At 38.5% G+C, this 14,901-nt stretch overlaps 1 protein-coding gene across 1 annotated transcript in view; it reads left to right on the forward strand.

The window, feature by feature from the left end:
- DZIP3 (DAZ interacting zinc finger protein 3) overlaps positions 1 to 14,901 on the forward strand; it is a 114,046-nt gene that overhangs the window by 80,537 nt on the left and 18,608 nt on the right. The window contains 8 exon segments of the mRNA XM_078146687.1: positions 257 to 419; positions 2,083 to 2,181; positions 2,540 to 2,667; positions 8,590 to 8,658; positions 10,258 to 10,354; positions 11,525 to 11,628; positions 13,077 to 13,164; positions 14,532 to 14,633. Coding sequence (XP_078002813.1) covers positions 257 to 419; positions 2,083 to 2,181; positions 2,540 to 2,667; positions 8,590 to 8,658; positions 10,258 to 10,354; positions 11,525 to 11,628; positions 13,077 to 13,164; positions 14,532 to 14,633 — 850 coding nt within the window.

The raw sequence follows: 14,901 nt of genomic DNA on the forward strand, positions 1-14,901 counted from the left end.
CCAGGCTTTTGAAAACAATTTGGAATACTGATGTTTTGGTATGTGCGTGCGGGAAAGCCTGGCCTCAAGTTTTTTCTGAACGTTTTTCGGAATGTCTCTACCAATGCATAGCTCCCCCAACAAAGTACCAGTGTAACAATCTCCCCCAGTCCCCAGCCTGCCTCTCAGATATTGTGATGGTAAAATGAGTAGGAATGTTTGGATGAAAAGTATTGATGTAAATTTTTTAAAAATCATTTTAATTATTTCTCCATAGTCCAAATGTCCTAAGAAAGGAGGAACAGGTAGAAAAAGTTCAAGATTTAAATCCATATCTGAGTAATGGACCAGATAAAAAGAACCCATGTGATCTCCAGTGTGATCCTGCCTCTGAGTCCTGTAGCCCAGCTCAGGCAGGCACCCCAGACTTCTCAGACCAGGTAAGCTTGGCTGGGCCCGACCTGTCTGCTTGTGTAAGGAAGTGACTCTGCCTGTCTCCTTGTGAAAGAGGTTTTTTAAAAAACTCAATAATAATCCTGTTACTTTTCCCTCAAAGCAAGAAGACAAGCTCTGGGGCATTACAAGGGGACCAAATGAGGGGTACTTCTTAGTTTTACTTCTCAAAATCCATGTACTCTATTTTGAATGCCAGGAAATTCCATCCTCTGTGACTTTGAGATGTTTATTTTAAATTGTCTAGTCACATGTATTCTAATGAAGGTTCAGAGTTTCTGGTAGATGATAGCATAAGAGGTACAAGTACAGAGGGCTGCAATTTTTAAACCTAGCCTGGGGTGATCTAGGCCAATCCAATTCAATAGGTATTTATTTAGATGCCATGCAAATGCCTTCTACATTAAAATCTCTACTCTCTTCCTCCCCCCCCCCATTATTCTAAGCTCTCTGGGAAGCATTTAGCTCAAATAACCTGTACTATGTTTGTCAATTGAAGAGACAAGGAACAACCTATTGAACATTAGAAACAATATTTCCTTATTCCAAATGCTTGTAAATTATTGTTGGGAAGAAGTAATTAGAAATTAATTGCTAAAAAAAAAGATTTCTGCCCATTAAAAGGAAAAACAAATTCCATCAGTGCAAATATCATTAAAAGGAAAGGTTCTGTAAAAAGATGTCATTTCCATTCTGGTGATCCCTTGTAATGGTGTTTTTTGATCTGGTTAGGACAAATTCTCCAAGACAGCATGTTGTAGAGATATGTGGGGAGGCAGTGTAAATAATGCTGGACACAGAGTCAGAGGACCTGGGCGCAGTTCCCTGTTTGACTGCTCGATGCTACCCATGTGCCCCAAGCAAGTCATTTAACCTCCAGGGCCTCAGTTCCTTCATCTCTAAAATGAAGGGGCTGGACTAGATAGATAGCCTCTGTGGTCCTTTTCAGCTTGAAATCTATATCTCCCATAGTTTACAACAGCTGCTCTCTCTGGCTTGGCAGCAGTCTCTGCTTTTAATGAAGTTACCTGATTGTGTATTGTTTGCGCTTCAGCAGGTAGGAAGATGTGTGTTAACAAATGTCTTAATTAGGCAGAGTAGATGATAATATTAATAAATAATTGTGAGTGTTTTTTCCTCAAAGGCAGTGTGGGAATCCCTCCCATGGATAATTAAGGACTCGCTGTATTGAGAATTGACTATTAATAGCCAGAGTACTAGTTATTAATGGAATGGCATTTATGGATGTGGATACATTAATACATTCTTGAGAAGATCACAGTTAACAGATGATTTCCTGACTGATAGTGGTACATTCACCTAATTGATGTACTTTTCTTTCCTTTTCAATCATGAGAACAGAGTAAGCCTTTTGAAAGTAGAGTATCATTGCCAGTCTTGGCTGTCACCTTGAGGATTAAATAGTGGCTTTCTGTCCTCAGTGACATGAAATTTATATGTTTCCCATTCAACAGCCACAACAAACATAAAACCAGATCAATGTATCAGAGCACCTCTGGTCGACCCAGCATTATCTCACTACACCTTTAGACTGCCCCTCTAAAAAGCTGAAGTAAGAATCCCTTTCTGGGGAAAAAGCATAGTTTCTGCTGAACCAGAGCTCAGAGACTCGTTTCTTTCCCCTCTCAGGGCACAAGGAACAAACCAACCACAAAACATATAAAAAGTCAAGAGGAAACCGGGGAGCAGCAGCAGCAGCAGCTCTGGGAAGCACGGAGGCAATGTGCAGTGAGCATAATTCCTTTTACTCCATTCACTCCAATTCTGAGAAGAATCAGAGAATCTCGCTGTCAAGTCACTTAACCTCTTCGAGACAGTTTATTATCTGTAAAGTCTGATAATGCCTCTAAGACCTTATGTGAGGCTCAACTATGATAATGCCTGTAAAATGTTTTAACTTTTCCCATAAAGATTGCTGTTATTATTATTATTCATTATAAGTTATAATTTATTGTTGATTATACATTATTATATTGTTATTAATTATTATTAGTAGTAATATTATTTCAAACAGCATTTGCCATCTCTACCTTTTCTCGGTGACCTGAATAGCATTAACTAAGATATGCTACTTTTCCTTTAACAGGACTTCAAAAAACAGTTGGAAGCCATGGTTCTCCAGTGGCAACAGAAGCAAGTACAGATTAAAGAGAAAGATAAAATCATTGCTGGTCTTAACCAACAAGTTTCTTCTGGAAACCACAAGGTTTCCAAGTAAGTGCAAAGCTTTGGCTTGGTAGCTGAAGGGAAGCTGTGGCTCTGCAGTTCAGTACAGGACGGGCTCTAGAACAGAAAAACCACATCCACGCTGTAGGTGGCGCTGTGGCTCCACATGTTAGCAGTGCTGACACCAGACTTGGGATCTCTTCAAACCAAAAATAATGACAGAATTTGCCTTGCCAGCTGGATAAGGAGCTCGTAGTCACTGATCACTGTGCATCTGGTTTTTCATGTGCAGTGCAAGAGAAGTGATAATAGTTTTATTTATGGGGGCTAATTAGTTTTCAGGTCATGAATCCTCTTTGTCTTATATGTGATTGATTGTAGATTGATTCTCTATCATTTTACATGGAGTCAGCTAGATGGCTCAGTGGATAGAGTCTTGGGCCTGGAGTCAGGAAGATCTTAGTTCAAACCAGGCTTCAGACGTGTAGTTATTTGTTAACCATGGGCAAGTCATGTAAACCTCTTAATCCAGTGGGAAAAAAAATGGTAAACCATTCCGCTATCTTTGCCAAGAAAATCCCATGGACCATACTGGTGTGCGGTGGTCTACAGGGTCACAAAGACTCAGATACAACTGAACAACAAAAATTATTATACATATCTCCCTTGATGGATGCTTTCCTCATAGACGTCAGAGTCAGTTGAGCACCATTTCTTTTGTCCATCACTGTGATTCACAGTGCTTAGACTGAGAGATTGAATCAAAATCAAATTCAGGAAGAGCAGCTACTTCCCATCCCCTTGCCCTTTCTACCTTGATTTATACTACTCTTGGTGTCTATTTCTCCAATATTTTTGACCTGTGACTTTCTATAGCAGGCAAAATGAACCATCATTTCATACTTACAACATCTAGAAACAAACAAACAAAAAACTTCACCAGAATTAATTAAATTATAGCTCATGAAATGTCACCAAAAATCAGCCTGTAGTTATTTGAGAACTATTGCCCTTCTTTAGAGCTAGGTCAGGGAGCATAGTAAAAGACTGGAGCAGAACCTTTAGAAAAAAATTAGCTTTTTAATGATGCCTTTTGTTTTTTATATCCCAATTAGTTCTGGATCTGCCTCTGCTTTTTTGAAGTCTTGTGTTAGTGAGCTCTTGTTTGTAATGTAAACAAAACCAAACCAAACTAGTAAAGCAAAACCAAACTACTCAGCAGTTATATCTGAAATGTATGAATGTTTTGCATCCATAGTTCTCCATCTCTTCTAGGAAATGAGAAAGGTGCATTTTCTCATTTCTTTTCTGGACTAATGCTTGTCATTACAGTTATACATTGTTTATCTTTGACTGTTCTTTTAATTTATCTCAGTGTAGTCATGTTTATAGTTTTCCTGGTTCTGCCTGCTTCAGTCAGTATTAATTCATACAAGTCTTCCCATACTTCTCTGAATTCCTCATATTTTTTGATTCTTCTGTTACATTGATATATTACATTTTTTTAAGCCATTCTCTAATAGATGGGCACCCACTTTGTTCCCAAATTTTTGCTCCCACAAAAAATGCTGCCATAAATTTTTGGTGTCTCTTGCATCTTTTTTTTTTCACCTGTTTGGGGTATATGGGAGCTCAGGATTAAAGGGCATGAACAATTTAGTGACTTTTCTTACTGAATTCTAAATCATTTTGCAGAAATGTTGGAATAACATGTAGCTCCAACAGTAGAGAATTAGCATTTCCATCTTCAGGCAGCACCTCCAACACTGATTGTTTCTCTTTTTTTGCACCTCTGTAGGGCAAGGCCCTTTATATAAAATCTGTATAACTTTTATGATATTAGGAGGAAGCTTGGGAAGGGATATCAGTCTTGAAATTTTCTTCTCATATTAATGTTAAGGTGGGTTGTGGGGAGTAGGAGTTTGTCTTAGCTGTGATCTCTTATATGAAATATTGATGTTGAATTTTTTTTTTTGGTTGTTGAGCCTCTGAAGCCAAAGAGATCCTGTAGGCCAAACTAGTCAAGTCCAAAAAGAGAGGAGTGTTGAACATGGCAGAAGTCTCTTTTGGGCCCTCTGAATTGGCAGCCTTAATCTAGTTAAATTCTTAGTATTTCTGTTAGGTTAAGTGCTAGTGGCCAGGATCCAGGGCTTGATCTTTTAGCTTGAATCCTTAGCTTAAATCATAGAAATCTAGGAAGGTCACTTTTTAGAAACTGTTATAGGATCCTATGCTTGTAATGAAAACTAGTCATGAGAGGAGTAGGAGTAGTAGTAGTAGTATAGAGATATGTGCCTCTGTGTTGGCTACCACCTGGATTATTCTTTATTCTGTCAAATCCTTTAAAATAGAGGTTCTTAAACTTTTTTGTCTCATGGACCCCTTTGGCAGTTTGATGAAACCTGTGGACCCCTTCTCAAAATATTAAAAAAAAAAATAAGTTCACAAATCCAGATTAAAGAATCCTCATTTTAAAACATGATGTAGGGGCTGGCCTAATAATACGGTCCTGTTGGAATCTGCATCAGAATCCAGTATAAGGATATACCAGATTTCTTTTACCCACTAGATTCATTTAAAAAATACCTGTTTTGTTTGTCGTATTTGAGGCACTGTGCTAGGCCCCCGGGGGATAAAAGGATGAATCAGATTTAATATTTGTGCCGGTTTACAGTCTTGTAACTCAGGTTAAGAAGGTACACAGATAACTGCAAAACAAGGTACTGACCCAAGGGATGTCCTAGTAATATAGTACGTGTGTTCACAAGGATAGGAGAGGCCTGGGAGAGCATCGGTAACTGGAACAGTCAGGGGAGGATTTGTGGAAGAGGTGGCTCTTGAGTGAGGCCTTGGAGGAAGAATTTTGAAAGGCAGAGATGAAAGACACACAATGGGAAAGGGTAGGAAAATACAAGTTCTGGGAATGCCTGGAGTAGAAGGTTTGGGTGTAGAAATTAGTAGGACACAAGGTTAGGTGTGCTGAATTAGAATAAACTTCCCTAGGACTAATGGATTTTAATCAAAGGAAAGGCAACAGTGTTAGGGATAAGAGCTCATTTTTTACTGGAAAGAGCATTAGGTTTGGAACCAAATTCAAATCCTGGCTCTCTTTCTAACTGGTTATCTTCTGGTAAATCACTTGACATCCCTGGGCCTCAGTTTCTTTGTCTGTAGAATGAAGAGATTGAACTAAGTGATTTTTGTCAAATTTTTTCCAGCTCTAATTTTTGTGATCTACTGAGTATCCACTCACAGTATATGCCCATATTATATGGACAATACAAAAGAAGTAAAATACAAATTTCCTTCCCTCAAGGAGTCTGTAGCCTAATTGAGGAGACAAGAAAAAAATCATATTGAAGCCCTGGGTGGTAGAAGTGACTTACCAAAGGTCACTCATTTAATTAGTGACAGTCACAGAGCACAGGTCTTCTAATTCTCAAGCTCGAGCTCTCCACTGTATGCCTACCCGCTCTAACCCAAGACCTGATAAGTAAAATAGTGAAATAATGGAAACACCCTAGAGAAAGGGTAAATAAATGTAACCTTAGAGACTTCGATACTTTCCTACTGCTTATTTAGCCCTCTTCTCTAACATGGTAAAGCTTATCTAATTTTCTCGTTTTTTGGTGGGGGGGGTTAGGCATTGGGGTTAAGTGACTTGCCTAGGGTCACATAGCTAGCAAGTGTTATGTGTCTGAGGCTGGATTTGAACTCAGGTCCTGCTGAATCCAGGGCCAGTGCTGTATCCACTACGCCGCCACCTAGCTGCCCCTCTAATTTTCTAGTTAAGAGAATGATACCTTCCTTATAGAGGCCCTTTTCTTCCTCTCTGCATTCTTAGTCCATTGGAACAATGATCACAATCTCCTTTCTCACTTCTGAAAAGCTTAGAGAAAAGGTAGATTGATAGACTCAGAATTCTAGAATGAGACAAGTCTGCCAAGCTTTAGAATTCTATGCTCTGAGGGTCTAAGAACACATGTTATAGTTCCAATAACTTCCATTAACCAAATCCCTGTGTATCTTGAGGACCTACATCTATCTGATTTTCAGGAAAAAATGGTCTTTATATCTTCCTGTGTTAGTCAGTTTAATAGGACAAATGTAAAAAGACAGTTATGAATAGGAATACAGCTGTAGAAAGGGGGAAGGGGAATTTAAGAATAGATCATTAGGCATATATTAAGTACTTACTATGTGTCAGGCCAGGTTTGGGGAACCTGCTGCCTGAAGGCCACATGTGGCCTTCTAGGTCCTTGGGTGCAGCCTTTTGACTGAGTCCAAGTTTTACAGAGCAAATCCTTTTATTAAGGTGATTTATTCTGTGAAGTTTAGATTCAATCAAAGGGCCGGAACTTGAGGACCTGGAAGGCCACATATGAACTCAAGGTTGCAGGTTCTCCACTCCTCTGCCGAGCACTGTGCTAGTAGAGAGGAGAGAGAGTAAGAGGCCTGGACCTATAGATCTAGAGGTGCTGTATAGTGATGAGTCAGCCCATGGGAGCTGATGAGGTTACCAAATGAGAGTGTAAAGAGAGAAGAGCATCCAAGATGGATGATGGTATTTGTATCAAGCAGTGAGCCACTTTTTATCACTTTATATTTTTATGTTCTATTCTTGCAAGTAAACTTTAAAAAACTTTGCAGTATATCATAAGTTTGGCCAGATTCTTCAATGTGTTCATCCAGGGTTTTTACATTTACTTGATGGAATTGACTGTTACTACGGCACCAGTGCCATGGGGTTGTATTTCAAGTTTTAATTAAAATTCTTACTTGCCTACAACACTGTTCCTTTCAGGCCCAACCTAATTTCCTCCAGACCCTGGATCTTGGCTAATTTGCATGGCTCAATATAGTGTCTTCCTCCTCAGGGCCATAAGGTCTTCAATCTTCATAGGCGCTCTGGAGCATTGAGAGATGCTATTTACATTTTACTAATGCACAAACTGAAGTCCAGAAAAGTGACAGTCATTCTCCCATGGTCCCTCTGGGAGCTGTTGGTTGACTTGGGAAGATAAGGCAAGACTCTACACTTTTCCACCTTGTTGGCTATAGCACTGTTTTTATTTTCTGGGGAGTTTTGAAAAATGGAAGGATAAAAAATCATTTAAGAAGGACTATTTCAGGCAGAAACCATGTCCATTTAAATTTCAAACTAAGAATGTTATCCCAAGTGGATGTACTCTACTCCTTTTTTTAAAAAATTAATTTATTTTGATTTATCAACAATCGCTTCCATAAACTTTTGAGTTTAAAATTTTTCTCCACCTCTTTCCCCCCTACCCAAGACGTTGCACAGTCTGATATAGGCTCTACATATAATTCTGTTAAACATTTTTTCACATTAGTCATGTTGTAAGGAAGAATTAGAACCAATAGAAGGAACCACAAGAAACAGGAAACAAAACAAAACAGAAGGGGAAAAAAAAAGAGCAAATAGTATGCTCCGATCTGCATTCAAACTCCATAGTTCTTTCTCTGGATGTGGATAGCATTTTCCATCATGAGACATTTGGAGGTGTCTTAGATCTTTGTGAAAAGCATTTCCATCACGAGGCCTTTGGCGATATCTTAGATCCTTGTATTGCTGAGAAGGGCTAAATCTATCAAAATTAGTCATCACACAACATGGCTATTTCTGTGTACAATATTCTCCTGGTTCTGTTCACTTTACTCAGCATCAGACCATACAAGTCTTTCCAGATTTTTCTGAAGTCCGCCTGCTTATCATTTCTCATAGCACAAGAGTTTTCCATTACATTCATATACAACATCTTGTTTGGCTATTCCCCAGCTGATGGGTATCCCCTCAATTTCTAATTCTTTGCCACCACAGAAAGAGCTGGTATAATTATTTTTGTGCATGTGGGTACTCTACTTCTTCTTGATGAAATACAAAGCCATTCCAACTTTGATAATGAGTGATCATTTCTACTTTGGTGACATTATCTTTTATTTGCCTAGATTACAGCAGGAAATCCAGGTTAAAGATTCTGAAATCAGGAAGCTTAAAGAGAAACTTGCTTCAGAAAGGTATATTTTATTACTTAACCTTTTACTGTGAATGTTTATAAAATTCTTTGAAATTTCATTCAAGCTGTCAAGCACTTGTATTAGGATACTGATACATAGGTAGATGAAGTCATTATTAGGGAGGTGACCAGGGTTGGCCAACGAGAGCCCAGTCCTTATGAGCATATGCAGTGTGCTCCACTGATGCAGTGTCCACATAGGCTTTGGAAGATGTGCAGATATTCTGTAACTGGTTCTAGACCTCTTGTAACAATGTCTGCTCTTGCTCTAAAGCCTATATGGGGAGTTCATCAACTGAGCATGCTACTTATGCTCATAAGATCTGGGCTCTCTTTGGCCAATCTCAGTCGCCCAGCTTACATTAGTTTATTCAAATTACCACACAACAAAGGATTGTAAGAATTGGACCTCAGCCCTAAGTCAAGTCTATTTGGTACTTTGATGCTTTCCAAAACTGGGGGAAAAAAGTCTATCTGGTATGTATATTTCTTCCCAGAAATTTTATTTATATCTGTATGTATGTATGTATGTATGTATATGTGTGCTATATTTATGTTTTGTTTTGGTGTGTATCTATGATTTCGGCAATATAGAGAACTCTGGGTGAGGGAAGATTCTTTAACAATATAGCTTAGCAACTTCTAGGCAATTTGTAACCTTAGAATTGCCTGGTGATAGTGAGATGTAAGTGGTTTATCCAAGGTCACACAACTGATAGTGTCCAAGGTGATACAATGAAGAATTAATTCCTCTAGCCTGTACTTAGTATATCTGATTAAATATTTCGTATCTTATTCCAAGTGCTTATATCATATTGTATTTTGATTTTCATTAAGAGAGTCATCTGGAGTCCAAGTGTTTATCTTGAGAAATCATGGAGGAGATGCTTTTTGAAAGCTTGTCACATAAAATATAAAATGTTTGTACCGTATGATAAGTACATTAACTATTCCAGTCTCCCATTATAAAGAAGAACTACAGAGAGAAGATAAATTGAGTTCATGTGATTGTAGCAGATTCTTGACCATCATATGCAGTAATGGTTCATCTTAAGACAAAGGAGAGAAAATGATAGCATTTTCACTTAAGGTCTTCATTAGGGACATTCTTGGTTTGTTGTGTAAATGCTGAGTTTTCTCTGCAAAATGGAATGAGTTAAACTGACTGGTATTCAGTGCCACTGAGTTCCTTCTAGCACACGTGCATGTGTGTGCATGTACACACACACAGACATACACACAAGGGCCTAAATAACATCACTGAAATAACCAATATAGGCTTTTAAGGTAATGGCCTAAAGGAATTGAGAAGAGGGGTAATCTTTTGTTGATCCTGTCATTGAGTGGTATAAATACTTTTAGAAATTAGGTTTTGTGGGAGATCATTTGCTTTCCGGGGAAACAACCTATGAAATTCAGTAAGATAATTAAGCTATCTGAAAACAGTTACCAAGATCCTGACAGTGAGTCCCCAAGCCTTCACTTGTGTGAGGCCATCCCATGGTCAGCATGCAGTTTGTGCCTCTGTCTCTAATGAAGTAACAATGCTGAAAACTCTTTGTGGTCCTCTCATTAACTCTTTAGTGTTTTCACATTTTAGATCTCAGTGGGAAAGGGAGAAGAATAAGCTGGAAGCCAAAGCTAAAAAGTGCCTGAGCAAGCTGAATGGAGAGACCAATAGAGCTATAACGGCAGAGGTAAAAAAAAAAAAGCAAAGGAAATGAAGAGGTGTTAACTGAGCTTTGCTTATTGCCACACCAGTGAGTTTAATAGTGGACGTCCTGCCCTTAATACAATACCAGAAAAACCACTTGGGGACCATAGCTTTAGCTCATGGGTATGGGTAATTTGCAGGCTCTTTGTCCTTTTAGTAATTGCTGTTGAGGACCTGCCATTTCTCAAAAAATAAAGCAAAACCCCCCAGTACTGATGCTCTTCATCAATGCTTCTTTCAAATTAAGCCAAGTTATTTCTTGATCACTTGATCCTTGCTGTAATGCAACATGTAAGACTACAGATACAAACAGGGAGCATTTCTACATCAGGCAACTGGACGAAGCCTCCAGGGATGTTAGCTTCCAGCTGCTCCATCTTCCAGAGTGAAATTTACATTTCAGTCCCAGATGAACAAGGCCCAGGGTAGCTTGATCTTGCAGAGGGGCCATTAATAATAGTACTAGAATAGAGTTCTCTTCATGGAAACATATCACAGAATCACAAAACTTCAGACCTGGAGAGCATGTTAAGAGTTGTCTAGTCCAGCACTTGGTCAAAAAAGGTATTCTCCACCACAACATACCCAATGAGTCCTCTGCTTGAAGAACTCCAGTGAGAGTTACTTGCCACCTCCCAAGGCATCCCATTCTCCTTTTGGACATCTCTGTTAGGGAATTTTTTTTCCCCTGACCTCAAACTAAGTTTGCCTCTTTGTAACATCTCCCTGTATTGCTCTTGTTTCTGATTCTGGGGCCAAACAGGACAGATCTAATTCCTGTTGCTCAAGACAGTACCAGTATTTACTGTGTTTATTAGAAGCAGGAGTTGAGCTCGGGGTCTTCCTGACTTTGAAGCCCACTCTATCCACTCTGACTGGTTGTCTCTACCAGACTCGATATTCAGTATAATTGTAATAATTAGAGAACTGCATGGTATTAACTGTATTCTGTAAACTCCTTCATGGAATCTCTGTCAGGTGTACGTGATGGACAGGAAACCAAGGTTTACATCATGTTTTAGAGTGGGGATATTTGAGTATTAGAAGCAGAGATAGAGAAATCACTAAAACTGCACTCCCTGAATTGTATATGACATGCCAGATTTTGAAAGGCTGTCTTCAGATTTTCTTCTTTGAATGTCAAAAATTTTAGGTGTGGTTCCTGCAGAGCCGAAGAGATTTTGGCCTTCATCAGCTGGAACAGACTGAGAGGGAGTGCCTGTTTCAGTTTATCCGTGCAACCACTATGGCATCAAGGTAACCCTTTCCTTCCCTTCAAGGTATCTTGACTTCAGACAGTGTCTAAAAAATGAGTGCAAGGTCTAAAATATATATATTTTTATGTAGATGAGATTGGAGTGAGGAAGTAATATTTGCCAGCGAGTTATTTAATTACTTTCATGTCTGTGTTCTAATGTCTCTGTTGGAGTGTTGACAAGCCTGCTGGTGTGCAATAATAGCTGACAGCCAAGAAATATAAGTATAGACAGAAACAGCAGGGACTCACTTAGGAGGACCAGGAGACTTCTCCCTTTCCCCGCAGTGAAATAAATCAAGAACTTGCGATAGAGGTACTGGATGTGTATGCCGACTGCACAGTTTCAGAATAGGATGCATGCTAATTGTAAAACTTTCTTCTAAAGATTCTTACTTTTAAGGCCTGTGCTTGAAAGCCTTCTCTTGCCCTTCTTATCATTTAGAGGATAACACTAATACCTAAGGTTATGTTTGCTGTAGGTGATAGTTTCATCCTCAGTGGCTAGGGAATAGTTTTCTCCCCTTCAAGGGGAATCCCTAAAGCTGAGACAGGATGGAAAGAAAAAAAAAAGTATTGAAATTGAGACCTTGCAGATTTCCATTAAGTGGATACTCTTATTAATGACTTAAACCTCAAAGAGGTAGCCAGGCTCCTTCCCTGCCTCCTGGGAGCTGGGTGGTATTGAAGGAGGATTGTTATCTAACTAATCCCATGGACCCTTTTGAAAGATGAGAAGAGAGCTCTCCTCAGGTGATCAAAGATGCCAAGGCTGCTTTTACATCTGTAAGGGGAAGTGATAGAATTAAGTCACCTCCTGCTTTAATACTTGTGAGGCCTGAGCTATGCACTGGAGGTTGACTCTTAATCTGTTACTCACATCATCCATCAGTCAGTGCCTCAGAATCCATTCATTCACTGTTTAGTAAGGATGTTTCACTCTGTGGCAGGATCTTCCTTCCCTCTCTTCCCCTCCACCATTTTGGAACAGTATTGGGTAGAAAAGTGTGTAGGCTAACTTGCCCCAAATAAATTCTTCCTCTGAATTAAACAAAACAAAACACCTTGGTTCTCTGGAAGCAGGTTAGTTTTGCTGGGTAAAAGACACCATATTTTATATTCTTAAAGTGTAAAAAAAATACCCTTTCTGAGTAACTTTCTGTCTACCTGAAAAGGGTTTTTTGACTGGTTGTTTTCAGTGCTGGTTTGCATTTTCCTACTGTGGGCCGCTTAACCTGTGTGCTCAGGGTGAAGTGTTTAAAAGGACAGTATGTAAAAACATTGACAGGATGTACAATGTGCCTTGCATTCTTACCTGCATATTATCATATAAGGCCTCAGACTTATATAGTTATATTTTCACCCAAGAACCTGTAGAGAGTTTTATAGAAACTTAAATGGTGTGTGAAGTGAGGGAGGTTTATCGTATGTCACTTTTTTTCTATACTAGCCATCCAGAATCACTTCAGCTAAAAGCAGCTGTAGAAAGTTGGGATACCATTGTGGCAGATGTCAGGAACAAAATTGCGTTCAGCAGGGTAAGGACATTTTCGAGAAAACTCTCTTAACTCATATACGATGATCTTAAAATAAGACTTGGTTCCTTTAGAAGTAGTGATTGGATGTATACAAGTGATATTGTGCATTGTGTTTATTAAGTTATACTTAATTTAATGAGTAAGTGAGGGGTTTTTTTTTTTTGGACTTGGAATTGATCTATGGAAGTGATGCTATACACACATGCAGATTTTCTTAAATTGTCATTTTTTTCCCTTAACTTGTGGGAAGGTATGGAATAACATGCTATGCTTCACATCTAGTTTCTTAGAATTTAAAATCTAACTCTGAAATAATAAAACAGAAGTAAACAGCCGACTTAGTTTTTCTTATTACTATGATTGGGGCTGGGGAGAAGGGGGGGGAGGAGAATAAAGTGAAAGCAAGTAAGCTTATTAGTTTCCAGATCTAAATGATTCCATTCTTGTTTCGCAAAACTCTTGGGAAACTTTTCATCAATGAAAATTGATGAAAAATGATAGTGGGGAAAAGCTGTGGCATGGGTGATTGAAACGTATTTTGGTGTTTTCATGAAAAGGTAGATGCATCTCATCTAGAAATTTATAGTACTTCATAGTACAACTTTGTTATTTTGTTTGAAGAACTGATTTTGGAAGAGCTAGGAATTTGTCCATTTTCCCCATGTTGTACCTTTCTCTACTCTACCCCCTCTCCCATCTGTGATCTGGCAGCCCCACTCCATCCTGGGAATGGATAGCATTATCATTTAAGATAATGCAAAGTACCAAACAAAACAAGGCTACCTCAGTTGTTCTCCAAACTTGATGTCTTTCAGGTTCACAAATAGAAAGGTGGTTTTCTTTACTGTTTTGCGTTTTCCTACTGTGCACTCTTCTTGTAAGTTCTTTGTAAATCCATATGTGCTATGTAAATATAAGTTATTATATGAGTTGTCCAATGGGACAGAAGCAGTAATCTGATGTTTTCCTTTAAGAGACCACATTTTCCCCGCTACATGAAGAATGATACAGAGTATACAGAGATGCTGGAAAGATCACCAATTCAAAAATATATTAAACTTCAGGTGTGGGGGTCATGTCTAAGAACTTATGACTTATAAATACCTGGGGGTAGAAAGAGGGTGAGCGCTATGAATTGGGCATCATATTAGTAAAGATATTTCAATTAATATTAAATATTTTTTCCTCCACTAACAGTTAGTTGAATTTACTTTCAGAAATCAGTTTCTTAAATAAACTGTCACAACCTATATAGTATTTATAGTCTTATACTGCATTTAAGAATGCAAACTGAATCAAAATTAATTTGAAATCCTGTTTGTTCAAAACAGACTATGTTCTGAACTATGCTTTTCTTCTTCCACTAGACCCAATACAATGAACAAATTGCTCTGGTGAAGAATGGTTATCCTCTGAATTGCTTGCCTCCAGTACAGATTCCTCCACCACCACCCAGTCCTGATATATTGGTAAAAAATATTGGATTTTTAAAAGTCACCTTCATCTTGATAAAACAGTAATATTATAAAATGTGGAATTTACAATATATATGGCTATGTTTCGAATAATAAGAACAATTATATTCATACACATTAGGGTATGGTAAGGAGTATCTAACCTCAAGTAAGTGAGCCTATGCTACTAAATTATCATAATGCATTAGATTGTGATATCTAAGACAGCTTCATCTTTTAGAGAATCTCAAGATTCTCTCATCCAGCTTTCTACTTCTTGTTC

The sequence above is a fragment of the Phascolarctos cinereus genome, unplaced genomic scaffold (genome assembly GCF_003287225.1).
Source record: "Phascolarctos cinereus isolate Bilbo 61053 unplaced genomic scaffold, phaCin_HiC Scaffold_726;HRSCAF=1367, whole genome shotgun sequence".
Lineage (NCBI taxonomy): Eukaryota > Metazoa > Chordata > Mammalia > Diprotodontia > Phascolarctidae > Phascolarctos > Phascolarctos cinereus.